At 45.6% G+C, this 12,961-nt stretch overlaps 1 protein-coding gene across 1 annotated transcript in view; it reads left to right on the top strand.

Annotated features, from left to right (window-relative positions):
- The window catches only part of KALRN (kalirin RhoGEF kinase), a 1,371,746-nt gene that overhangs the window by 581,653 nt on the left and 777,132 nt on the right, over positions 1–12,961 (top strand). Inside the window, exons 4-5 of the mRNA XM_030208706.1 lie at positions 7,946–8,138; positions 10,604–11,116. Of these exons, the coding sequence (XP_030064566.1) occupies positions 7,946–8,138; positions 10,604–11,116 (706 nt within the window). The remainder of the gene's footprint in view (positions 1–7,945; positions 8,139–10,603; positions 11,117–12,961) is intronic.

Here is a 12,961-nt window from a genome sequence, read left to right as displayed (position 1 = left end):
TGGGGGTGATTGTGTCTGATGACCTTAAGGTAGGCAAACAGGTAGAAAAGGCGATGCTCAAAGCCAGAAGGATGTTCGGGTGCATAAGGAGAGGGATGACCAGCTGGAAAAAAGAGGTGATAGTGCCCTTGTACAAGTCTTTGGTGAGACCCCATTTAGAATACTATGTGCAATTCTGGAAACTGCACTTACGGAAAGACATAAACAGGACGGTCCAGAGGATGGGTACAAAATTGGTCAGCAGTCTTGGTCATAAAACATATAGGAACAGGCTCATGTATATGCTGGAAGAGAGGCGGAAGAGAAGGGGATATGATACAGACATTTAAATACCTCAGTGACGTTATTGTACAGGAGGTGAACCTTTTTCAAATGATGGAAACCACTAGAACAAGAGGGCATAAGATAAAGTTAAGAAGACATGGACGTTTCTGACTTTCGGCAATTTTCGAAACCGAAGATATCCATGTCAAAAATGGCCAAATGCAAGCCATTTGGGCATGGGAGGAGCCAGCATTTGTAATGCACTGGTCCCCCTGACATGCCAGGACACCAACCATATCTAGGGACGTCCAAATTTAAGCATTTGGATGTCTCTGATGGTATTTTCGAAACGAAAGATGGACGTCCATCTTTTTTCAAAAATACGGGTTTCCCTGCCCCTAGATTTGGACGTTATGCAAGGATGTCCAAATCACAACTTGGACATCCCTTTCAAAAATGCCCCTCCATGTAGCCTGATGGTTAGTGCAGTGGGCTGAGAACTAGGCAAACTGGGTTCGATTTCCACTCTGGCTCCTTGTGATCTTGGGCAAGTCATTTAATCCTCCTTTGTCCCATGTTAAAAAAAAAAATAAAAAACTTAGATTGCAAGCCCACTAGGGACAGAGAAAATACGTGTATTTATTAAGATTTTGCTCACACCTTTCCTGTAGTAGCTCAAGGTGGGTTACATTCAAGTACACTGGGTGTTTCCCTGTCCGCACAGGGCTCACAGTCTAAGGAGTGCTTTTACAAAGGTGCACTGAAAAATGGCCTGCGCTTGTGTAGTCGTGTGTTTTGGGTGCAGGCCAATCCATTTTTCAGTGTGCCTGTAAAAAATACCTTTTTAAATTTTTGCCGAAAATGGATGCGCAGCAAAGTCAAAATTGGCACACGTCCATTTTGGTTCTGCGACCTTCTTGCCAGCCATTGACCTAGTGGTAAAGTCTCACATGGTAACCGGGCAGTAATGATTTACGCATGTCAAATGCCACTTGGCACACATCCGATACGTGCATCCGAAAATAAAAATGATTTTTCAGATGTGCGTATCAGACACACGCCAAAAATGAAATTACCACAAGAGCCACGTGGTAGCCGGGCGGTAACACGCAGCTTAGTGAAAGGGCCCCTAAGTTTGTATCTCAAGCAATGGAGGGTTAAGTGACTTGCCCAAGATCACAAGGAGCAGCAGCTCTGGATGTCAAAACCAGTGCTCTAACCACTAGGCCACTCCTGCACTCTATACAATATGCAGGGCTTTTTTTGAGGGGGTACTTGGGGGTACTGAGTACCGGCACCTTTTCCATTGTCTGCTAACATTGACCCATGGAACCCAAGTCTTAATGAAAGAGCTCAGGCTCTACACACCAATTCTGTCTTGTCATAGATTCTATGATTGGTTGCAGGTGGCCTGGCTATTATGGGGTGGGTCCCTCCTTGATTACCCCACTCCTGAAGGGTGGCCTAACATTTGAGTCCCGGCACCTTTTTTGCTAGAAAAACAACACTGACAATATGTAAACTGCTTTGCTTGTACAACAGGAAGGTGGTATAGCAAATGCATTACCCATACTCTTACCTTTGTGAACTCTATCACTGTACACACCTACCAGCAAAGTTTGTGTCATAACAAGTATCTTTATGCTTGTCAGCATTTTATAAAAGGCCAATTACATGTAGCCCCATATGAAAAATGATGTTATACATTTACCCCAGAAAGCCGATTTGCAGTAAGTTAGAAAGTTCTAGCATGCAGTCCAGAAATTTCTATTAACAAAAGAGTTTGAAACAAACAAACAAAAAAAACATCCAAAAATCAGGGTAACATTCCAAAAACAAACCACAAATATTCATACAGTTGTCAGTACTTTTCATGTCTAATTGCTTCTTCCATCGTTGTTGCTTAGTGTGACCTTGACTGGCTTAGTGCGACCTTGACTGGTGTACTGTGGCAAGCCACACCCATTCTTCTGACCTACACCTTCCTGCAAACAAAGCAACTCCCTACAAAGCTGCATGATTTTATCCAAAAATAACTTCCCTATCGGATTTAGGCTTCCTGCACCCTCTTTGCCAAATAGGAAGACTCTTTTCTAAAAAATGTGTGAAGGAGGTAGCACCACTTGTAGTGTTACCAAATAACTGTAACTGTTCTTCATCATTAACTGGCAGCCTGAACTACTGGATGTGCTAAATCTTCATCTTTCTTTCTACTATAAATAGCAAATGTATTAAACAGACTGTCACAAAGTTAGCAGCAGGAAATTGTCTGATTCTTACCCTCTCTGAAGAAAGCAGGATTATCACTGGTCTACAGGGTATTGCTACAGGGTAGGTGATGTTTTTTCATAGTGGCAGAGAACCATCAGTATCTCCCAAGGTGACATTAATGTCTACCTAGAGGGGCACAGTTTGGGGAACGGTGCTGGTGTTGTGTCATGGCCACAAAACAAGTCAGTGTGGCTGGTGCACCACAAATGTTCAAGGCCCGCTCCTCCCAACAACTCTGACACAGGACGTTTGGAGGGGGCGGAATGTGGGACTCTTATTTAGTGCTAAAGGCCTGGGTGGTTGTGCAGCAGCAGCAGCAAGTGGAAGAAGTGAGGTAGGCCCAGAAGGGGGAAACGGGAAGATGCTAGAAATGTAGAGAGGAGTAGAGGTACAGAAAAGAAGAGCAGATGCTGAACACCTTGGTGGAAGGGAGGGCAGTAGGCAAAGGAAGAGGAGATGCTAAACAACTCTGTGGACAAGGGTAAGGAAAGGATGGGCAGATGCTGGACACCATGAGGATAGGGGAGGGGAGGGCTAAGGAAGGGGAGATGCGGGACCTAGAGTCACCTCAGGGTTGGGGTGGAGTGCAGATCTATGTCTTGTAAGGAGTGAAGGAGTAGCCTAGTGGTTAGTGCAGCGGACTTTGATCCTGGGGAGCTGGGTTTGATTCCCACTGCAGCTCCTTGTGACTGTGGCAAAGTCACTTAACCCTCCATTGCCCCAGGTACAAAATAAGTACCTGTATATATGTAAACCGCTTTGAATGTAGTTGCAAAATACCACAGAAAGGCAGTATATCAAGTCCCATTTCCCTTCCTGCCTTGCCCCCTCTGTACCATTTCTCACTGATAAAGTCTGATAAAGTCAACTTCCTGAGCCCTTACGCCAAGCCCCCTCCCTACCCATCTTCAAATCCTTGCTCAAAGCCCACCTCTTCAATGTTGCTTTCGGCACCTAACCTTTATACCTTTCAGGAAATCTAGACTGCCCCTATTTGACTGACTGTACATTTGTCCTTTAGATTGTAAGCTCCTTTGAGCAGGGACTGCCCTCCTATGTTAAATTGTACAGCGCTGCGTAACCCTAGTAGCGCTCTAGAAATGTTAAGTAGTAGTAGTAGTAGTATTACATATAGCAGTGATTTAACCAGAGCTGAGATTGTGATGTCATAATGCCTCATTCCACCAATGCCTAAGAGCCAACCTCATCAGTGATGTCACAATGGCTTGATTGTCCTATATTTGTCTCACTCTTATCTATTAGATTGTAAGCTCCTTTGAGCAGGGACTGTCCTTCTATGTTAAATTGTACAGCGCTGCGTAACCCTAGTAGCGCTTTAGAAATGGCAAGTAGTAGTAGTAGTAGGTTCTCTGGTGTGGGGAAGTCCATGAGTGAAATCAATATTTGTAATTTTCCAGTGCTTTCTTCCTTTCCTTTCATAGGTGGTTGGAAAGGGTTGGCTGGAGCTGCTGGCACAGGTGCCGCAAGGCAAGAAAAAAAAAAAAAAAAAGATGTGGATGCCGCTAGCAGGGCTGGCCTGAGGGCTGTGTGTGCAATGCAGCCAAACAGGGTACAAAAACATTGCTCCCTGTCCATTGTCTTCCCTCCTTGGCTGCAGGGTGGGGGCACTAGGAGGCATGTTGCACAGGGCGCGATTCTGTCTAGGGACACTCCTGGCTGCCAGAGCATTTGTGTTTCTACTGTATCTGTCACAGAGTGAGGAATTCCTTCACAAGAATGAAACAAGGTCCTGAGCATTCAGCAGCCCCCAGGAGCTCTGCCTCCCTGCCAGCCCAGGGGACGTCAGCAACATCTGTTCCCAGGCTTCTGTTTCTCTTCCATCAGTGGGCCCAGCTTAATTCTCAAGTAGTGTGGTGTATCCTAGTAATCCTACCGGTACTTGTGAGATGGCCATAGGGGAACTCCTAGCCACAGTACAGTTGTGTGAACCTGTGAGAGAACATGGGAAACAGACATTCCTTCAGTGCTCTGCTTTGTCAGGATTCCTGTATCTGTGGTGCTCTGTCCACTTCCAGATTACCAAATGTATTCAATGTGTATATCCTGCATATCCAAACTATACCATCTAAGCAGTTTACAACGTGATAAAAAGAATGGGAAACAAAGTTACAATTGTCAGTTTAAGGAGAACAGTATCTAAAATCCTATCTAGGTGACGCGTGAGGTCCGCCACCTTCGCACCAGGCAGGCAAGTCACCAGGTGATCCTCACGTCCACCAGCCACCCAGCTATCTATATGCCTAATGATTGAATCACCAACTACAACAGACGTCCTAACCTTTACCTTCCGGGCAGCACTTGGAGACATATCCTCGGTGCGAGAGGATAGTACATCCCCTGGTGGGCAGGTCCTGGCTACAGGAGTACTTCCTATTTCACCAGGGTGATGCTCTCCTTCTAGGAGACCTCCCTCCTCCAAGGTAGCACAGGGGCTACCAGACTGGAGGTGGGTCTTCTCTACAACATCCCTGTAGGTCTCCTCTATGTACCTCTCTGTCTCCCTCAGCTCCACCAAGTCAGCTACTCTAATCTCAAGAGAATGGACACGTTCTCTGAGAGCTAGGAGCTCTTTGCATCGGGCACACACATATGACATCTCACCAACTGGGAGATAATCATACATGTGACACTCAATGCAAAAGACTGGATAGCACCCCTCTCGCTGCTGGACTGCTGACTCCATCTTAGTGTTTTTGAGTTTTTCAATAATTTAAGACTTGCTACAATATTAAGGATATTAGCCTAATACAAAAAAGTGTCTTTTGGTTTATATAGTATATAGTATGATTTATTTAGTGTTTCCTTCTTAGGTGGTAATGAAATGTTTTTAAAACTCTGTAAGAGCACTCCTTGCTTGTTATCCTAATTACAATAACTGACTATAAATGAAGAGTTGTCCTAAGGATGGGCGGGTGTTGAGGAGGGTGGGTGGGAATACTCAGTGCTTTTTTTGTGCCGGTACGCAACAGTACGGCGTACCGGCACCTTTTTCTCCCCCCTACTTACTTTGACGGCTCTATAGTGTCAGCGTCGGACTGAGCGAGCAGCAGCGCGAATGCCGGTGCAGGTAGCGAATCAGGGAGTGAGAAAGGTTGTCAGCAAGGTTGTCAGCATCGGAGCTTCCCTCTGCCAGTCCCGCCTATGCGGAATCAGGAAGTTGTAACAACATAGGCAGGACTCGCAGAGGGAAGCTCCGACGCTGACAGCCTCTCTCACTCACTGATTCGCTACCTGCACCGGCGTTCGCGCTGCTGCCTGGCTGCTCGCTCAGTCCGACGCTGACAGCCTGTGGAGAATGAGGACGAGCTGGGAGGAGGATGGGCTGTGGGAAGAATCGCTGCGCTGGAAATGGGAGACGGGAGAGCAGGGGAAGAGAGGAAAATCACTGGAAAACATGGGAGGGGAGGGCAGGGAAGAAAGAATTGCTGGACATCGATGGGAGGGCAGGGGCAGGGGAGAGACAATTGCTGGACATCGATGGGAGGGGAGGAGAGGGCAGGGAAGGGAAGGGAAGAGAGAATTGCTTGGCATCTGGGATGGCAGGGGAGGGCAGGGGGGACAGGAGGGTCACTGGACATGGGTGAATGGAGGGGAGGGAGGTTGTTGGACATGGATGGAGGAGAGGGAAGGGAGAGGAAGGAGATGAGGTGAGGGAAAAGGAAGAGAGGAGAAAAACTACACATGGATGTAGAAAATAGGCAGAAGCTGGATCCACTGGACTGTCAAGTCTGCAGAGGACCTAGCTTTACTTACAGATGTAGGGCAAGAAATGAAGAAGAAAGGTGGAAAGTAAAGAAATAAATGGAAAGGAAGCCCTGGAAATGGAGTTAAGAGGACAGATAGCAGCAGAATTGGATACTGGGCCAGCATGATCAGAAAAACAAAGACACCAGACAACAAAGGTAGAAAAAAATCCTTTTATTTTCATTTTAGTGTCTGGAATATGTCCAATTTGAGAATTTACATCTGCTGTCTTATTTTGCACTGGGTATACTGGAGCTGTAACAGCTTACAGAAATTATTTATAATGAAAAAAAATCACATTATTTTTTTCTCCTATACTAGTATAATATTTTCAATGATGTCTGTTTATATGCAGTATGGCCGGTGTAAGGGGTGTGGCTAATCTGGGTGTGGCTATAATAGGGGTGGAGTCATATGTGATGACTCCGCCCACAATGAGTACCGGCACCTTTTTTTTTTTTTTACAAAAAAAGCACTGGGAATACTAAACTAGATCCTGCAGTGCCTGCTAGATTCTATCTGTTAATGTTGTGGTACCAAGTTTTTAAAACTAAGTGGAAAAGACTATGAAGATTAGTTGATAAAATTTGCTTTTTATATTTTTATTTTGCCTATCACTAACCTACAATTCCTCCTTTAAACCCCAATCTTTAAGTTCCCAAAGCACAAAGCAAAATAGTGTTCACTTACCAGAGAAATGTCCTCTTCTCTTGGAACTTCTCAGCAAGACTTACGCTGATTCATAATTTTTCTTAAAGAGCTATGTTTTCAGGAGTACCTTAATTTATTTATTTGTTACATTTGTACCCCACATTTTCCCACCTATTCGCAGGCTCAATGTAGCTTACATATTGCCGGAGAGGTGTTGGTAAACTCCGGAGTAAACAGTTACAAATACAGGTTGAGTAGTGGTAGGAAAAGGTTCATGTGGTGGGAGCCACATAAGGTTCATGTGGTGGGACCACATGATGGAAGTCAGGAGCAGATGGAGATGTTTGGGGATCATTACGGACTGTGGTATTTTGATAGGAGGGTTCCATATGCAAATAGGCTGGAAGCTTGTTCCAAAGTGTTACAGCAACACTAAAGATTGAGGATCAGGTTGATTCATAGAGTTTACCTGCTTGTTTTTGTCTTGACTTTTCATGCAAAGTCCCGTTTGTGAAAAATCGCACAGGTTGATGCATCAGCTTGTATTAATCTTTGAACGTAATATCTTCTTACATTAGACAAATAACTTTGCATATCTGTGAACATTTTTTCATCTTGTTCACCTCTGTTCTTACATTTATTTTCCTCCCATGGGAAGTATTTTATTTATTTATTTATGTATTTATTTATTTGTAGCATTTGTATCCCACATTTTCCCACCAATTTGCAGGCTCAATGTGGCTTACATTTGCCGTAGTGGCGGTTGTCATTTCCGGGTAACAGAATTACAAATGGTAGTGCGTTAAGGTGTATACATTCAAGGTAACATACATGGAACGTAACATACATGGAACAGGTCGTGGTATATGTATATATACCATGTGCATACATACATGGTAAAAGGATCTGATACTGAGAATGAAGAACTCTGTCTCGATCTTCCAAATGCCTATATGCTAAATCTAATTACTGTTCCACTCTCTTTCCCTTGCAGTGAAGATGTTTGCAAACGAGGGTTTACTGCTATTATTGATATGCGGGGATCCAAGTGGGACCTGATCAAACCCCTCCTGAAGACTCTACAGGAGGCCTTCCCAGCTGAGATCCACGTCGCCCTGATCATCAAACCCGATAACTTCTGGCAGAAGCAGAAAACTAACTTTGGCAGCTCCAAATTTATTTTTGAGGTAAGCGCATTTGAACACTGTTGGCTGTTTCTATTCCGTTCCATATCTGTCATATTTTACTTTCTCTACAGAATTAGCCATTAAGCCCGTAAAAACGGGCGAGTATTGCAGCCCTCTTCTCTCCCCTGGCCTCCCCCCTATATCCAGCGACCCTCCTCTTTCCATTGGCCTCCCCCTCCCCCCATGTCCAGCAACCCTCCTCTGTGCCCTGCTCTCACCCCAAGTCCAGGAACCATGGCCTCTCCCCCCTGCCCAGCTACCCTCATCGCCGCTGCTCCCTCCCCCCCTCCGTGCCGGGCCCCCTGCACTGACCTGACAGCGCCTCTCACCTCCGTGTGAAAGCGCTACAGGCAGCAGCAGATCGCTCTGCTGCTGCCTGCAGCGCTTCCACACGGAGGTGAGAGGCGCTGTCAGGTCAGTGCAGGGGGCCTGATATGGAGGGGGGTGGGAGTGGCAGCGGGGATGGGGGGGAGGGTGGAGGTTTTTTCGCGCGATGTTCCATTCCAGGCGGCAGCGGCGGCAGCCCGACAATTCGACTCCGTTTCCTCTCTGTTCCGCCCTCTGACGTCATGACATCTTGACGCGAGGGCGGGACAGAGAAGGAAGTCTGTACTGTGCATTTGCAAGTGAGTACGGTCACTTGCCGTTTATATGTTTGATTATTCCCTGAGGGGACAGTTCTGTAACAGTGCACTTAGAAGGAACTTATCCTATTAAGGCGCATAGGTACGTACTTTCCTTTGTAGCCTACTTTCCTAACCAGGTATATTTGCACCTAGAAGTTAGACACGATGTACATGCTTGCCGCTAAATGCCAGAGATACAGCATGAGTGTGTGTGTGAGCACTACCCAGGCTCCGCCCCTGAGTACTCTCACCCAACGAATTCACACTATCCCCCGGATTCTATATAGGTTGCCCAAAGTTGGACGCGGAGATTTGGGGTGACATTAACAATCAATAAAGCGGGGTATCCGGTCAAAATAGCCCCGGCAAAATGGCCCCGACAAAAAAGCTCCAAACAAAAAAAGCGCCCGACATAATAGTCCCTGACATAACAGCCACTGTCAAAACGGCCTGCCCACAATATAGCTCTTGACAAATTAGCCCCCTGACAAAAGGGCCCAATGAGGCTGCCCAGAATATAGCACTGCATTTTTTTCTAGGGGCTATTTTGTTAAGGGGGCTATTTTGCAAAGGGGCTATTTTGTCAAGGGCTATTTTGTTACCAGGCTGTTTTGTCGGTGCTATTTTGCCAGGGCTGTTATATCGGGGTGCCAATAAGTGGAGTTAACAAGAACTTAACTGGCAAAAATTAGGAGTTGAGCGTGGATCTATTCTACACCCAATTCTACGACAGCACGACTAAATTTCATAGTGTATAGCTCAAAAAGGGGGTGAGGCTATGGGAGGGGCATGGGCAAGTCGGTGGCATTTCTAGGATTTAGTCGCGATGTTATAGAATAGGGCCATTCACGCACCCAACTGCCATTAGTTGCATGCCAGCAGGCGTAAGTACTTCGCCAGATCTGTGCTAAGCTGGTATTCAGTTATGGACAGTCTGCACAGAGCGCCCTTTGCAGAAAACTGTGTTATTGCAGATCTTTCTGGTGCCTAACTTTGAGCACCATGCAGGGGCGGACTGAGGGTGGTCTGGGCCCCCTGCTCGACACCCTCTCTACTGCCACGCTGCTGCCCCCCGTACCGCTGCAGCTGACACCCCTGTTGCCCCGGTCCTACCTGAAGGGCCCTGGTGGTCTAGTGGTCTCTGTGGGGGGCATGTTCTTTCCTGCCTGCTGTGCTGCCGCCATTCCCCTGCCTGCCGTGTTTTCAAAATGGCGGCTGAGACTTCCCATGGTAGTCTCATGGGTCTCGACAGTCTCGTGAGACTTCCTCAGGCAGTCTCGGCTGCTTTTTTTAAAGTACGGCGGTGCCGGGCAGGGGGAATAGCAGCAGCACAATGGGCAGGAAAGAGCATGTTCCTTCCGCAGAGGCCACTAGATCACCAGCGGCGCCGCGCCTTTAAAGGTAGGACCGGAGAGGGCTGTAGTGTGTGGCGGGTATCCGGGCAGAGCCTATGGGCCCCCTAGAGCCTCTGGGTCCTCAGGCACTGCCCGGTTGCCTGAATGGTCAGTCCACCCCTAGTACCATGTGTGATATGCACATATTTACACAATAGTGCTTAGGTGGCATATTGAATGTACATGTAAATTTTAGCACCTGTGTTATAGAATTTCCTCCTAAGGTTCCAAATGTCCAAATAAAATAAATATTACCATGCATCTATTTTGGTGAGAAACCAATGTATTTGAGTAATAGCTTTTTATTTTTGGTTAGTTTACAGCAGTGTTCAAGAAGTCCATGTGCCAATTAAAATAAATCTATTAACGTTTATTATACAGTTGTCAATAGTGTGGCTGTTCGTAAGTTAATGTTTATTAAACTATGTCGTGTTTATGTTTTCAGACCAGTATGGTCTCTGTTGAAGGCCTTGCAAAGCTTGTGGATCCTTCCCAGTTGACAGATGAGTTTGAAGGATCATTGGATTACAACCATGATGAATGGATTGAACTCCGCGTCTCACTAGAAGAATTCTTTAACAATGCCATCCATTTGTTATCAAGGTTAGAAGATCTCCAAGAAATGTTGGCCAGGAAAGAGTTTCCAGTGGATGTTGAGGGGTCCAGGAGGCTTATTGATGAACACACGCAGCTGAAAAAGAAAGTGATTAAGGCTCCAGTGGAAGAACTGGATCGTGAAGGGCAAAGGTTATTACAGTGTATCAGGTGTGGGGATGGCTTTTCTGGTAGGAACTGCATTCCTGGTAGTACGGACTTCCAAAGTCTTGTGCCAAAGATCACCAGCCTCTTGGACAAATTGCATTCAACAAGACAGCATTTACATCAGATGTGGCATGTTCGCAAATTGAAATTGGATCAGTGCTTTCAACTACGACTTTTTGAGCAAGATGCAGAAAAGGTAGGCAACAATCTGCTAGCTTACAAGGTTATTAAGATATATATGTCTAGAATTACTAACACGAGGAATTTCTCTGAGCTGTTAAACTCATGCTGAAAGCAGATGTATGTTATATGACTTTTGAAAACAAATCACTGATTTAATTGTTGGAAATAATAGCCTTGACGAGATCCAAGAAAAGCTAGCTCTTGTCAACGTCTATAAATGTATAATGTATTTTACAATTTCAGGCAATACATTTGGTAGACATTAACTAAAAAAATCAGACTTCGTTCAAATTACTTTCAGTTGTGCTGTTAAGAAACAGAGTGTGGTGTCTTTTAAGAAAGGATTACTACACTTGAAATTTCTCAGAATTTCTATGTAACTTTTGAAGGACTTTCATAGATGACTGTTGTGTTTTGCTAATTCAAATTTATAATACTCCCCTGAGAAGAAAGTCCAGTTAATCAGGGTCAGCCACTTCTCCTTCCATCGTTGACCACCTTCTTAGGTAGCTTTAGGAAACCTTTTCAAGCACAAGGTGCTGGTGTGCTATATTTTTGAGGGGCACCCTCAGCAGCACTCTTTGGCCAGCAAGAACAGTCATGATAGGGGCAGCCATTTTCCTTCCCTCCGTCCTGCCCTAGTACAACTCCACTGAACCATAGGCCTGGTCTAGAAAATTCAGTATGGCTAGTGGCTGTCTGCAGGACCTTACACAAATGCGGCAAACTCACACACAGGTTACAGGTTCTCCGATTGTAGTAAATTTAAAACAAATCGGAGAAAGGTTTTCTTCACTCGACGCATAATTAAACTCTGGAATTCATTGCTGGAGAACATGGTGAAGGCGGTTAGCTTGGCAGAGTTTAAAAAGGGGTTAGACGGTTTTCTAAAGGACAAGTCCATAAACCACTACTAAATGGACTTGGGAAAAATCCACAATTCCAGGAATAACATGTATAGAATGGTTGTACGTTTGGGAAGCTTGCCAGGTGCCCTTGGCCTGGATTGGCTGCTGTCGTGGACAGGATGCTGGGCTTGATGGACCCTTTTCCCTTTCCCTTATGTACTAGGTAAATGTAAAATCACTTTATTTGTGTACACAAAAGTACAGTAATCAGCTCTGTTTCCTCACAGGCTTGCTACTTCTAATAAAGTCTGGTCAAGCACAGTCCCAGTTTCAGTAGCCTATCCCTGACATGGCTAGACACTTCAATAAGCAATAACTTCCACTAACATAATCTCAGTTCCAGTAGCCAAGGGAAAAATTGGCCTACCTTGGCAGTCTTCATTTACCTCTTTAACAATCCCTGGATTCACTGGTATCCCTAGAGGCATAGATTTGAGTCTTCTTACAGCACAGGGTGGAAGTGTCTGAGCTAGGGCCAATCTGTAACTTCCCTCAGGTACTGCAGCCAAGCCAGAACACCCTAGGAGGATCCTTGCATGGGGGGGGGGGGGGGGGGGGGGGAGAGAGGGGCACTCCATCCTGTTGTGCCAGAGGACTTTTAACTTTCTGCTCCAGCCCCACCCTCCTTTAACATACCTTTTCTTAAGATGGCTCTGCTTCAGTGAGGGGGAAACCTTGCCGTGTACCACTCACTCCCTCTCAATCATCTCGCCAGTCAAACTAACTATTCTAACATTAATCATAAAAGTTGCATATTATAAAAACAAACCACTACTGGATTTAGGCAGGAAAACTCCTTAGTTACCCGTCTTGATCCCTTTGTCCTGCAGATTACCAGGTTTGTATAAATGCCCAGGTAGGATAAGTCTACGGCAGAAGAACCTAATAGGGCCTTTTACTAAGCCGTGGTGGAGTTTTTGGTGTGCGCTAATGATTAAAATGCACTAAAC

Source organism: Microcaecilia unicolor, chromosome 7 (genome assembly GCF_901765095.1).
Source record: "Microcaecilia unicolor chromosome 7, aMicUni1.1, whole genome shotgun sequence".
In the NCBI taxonomy this organism is placed as follows: Eukaryota; Metazoa; Chordata; class Amphibia; order Gymnophiona; family Siphonopidae; genus Microcaecilia; species Microcaecilia unicolor.
This window is presented reverse-complemented; position numbering and strand designations above follow the sequence as displayed.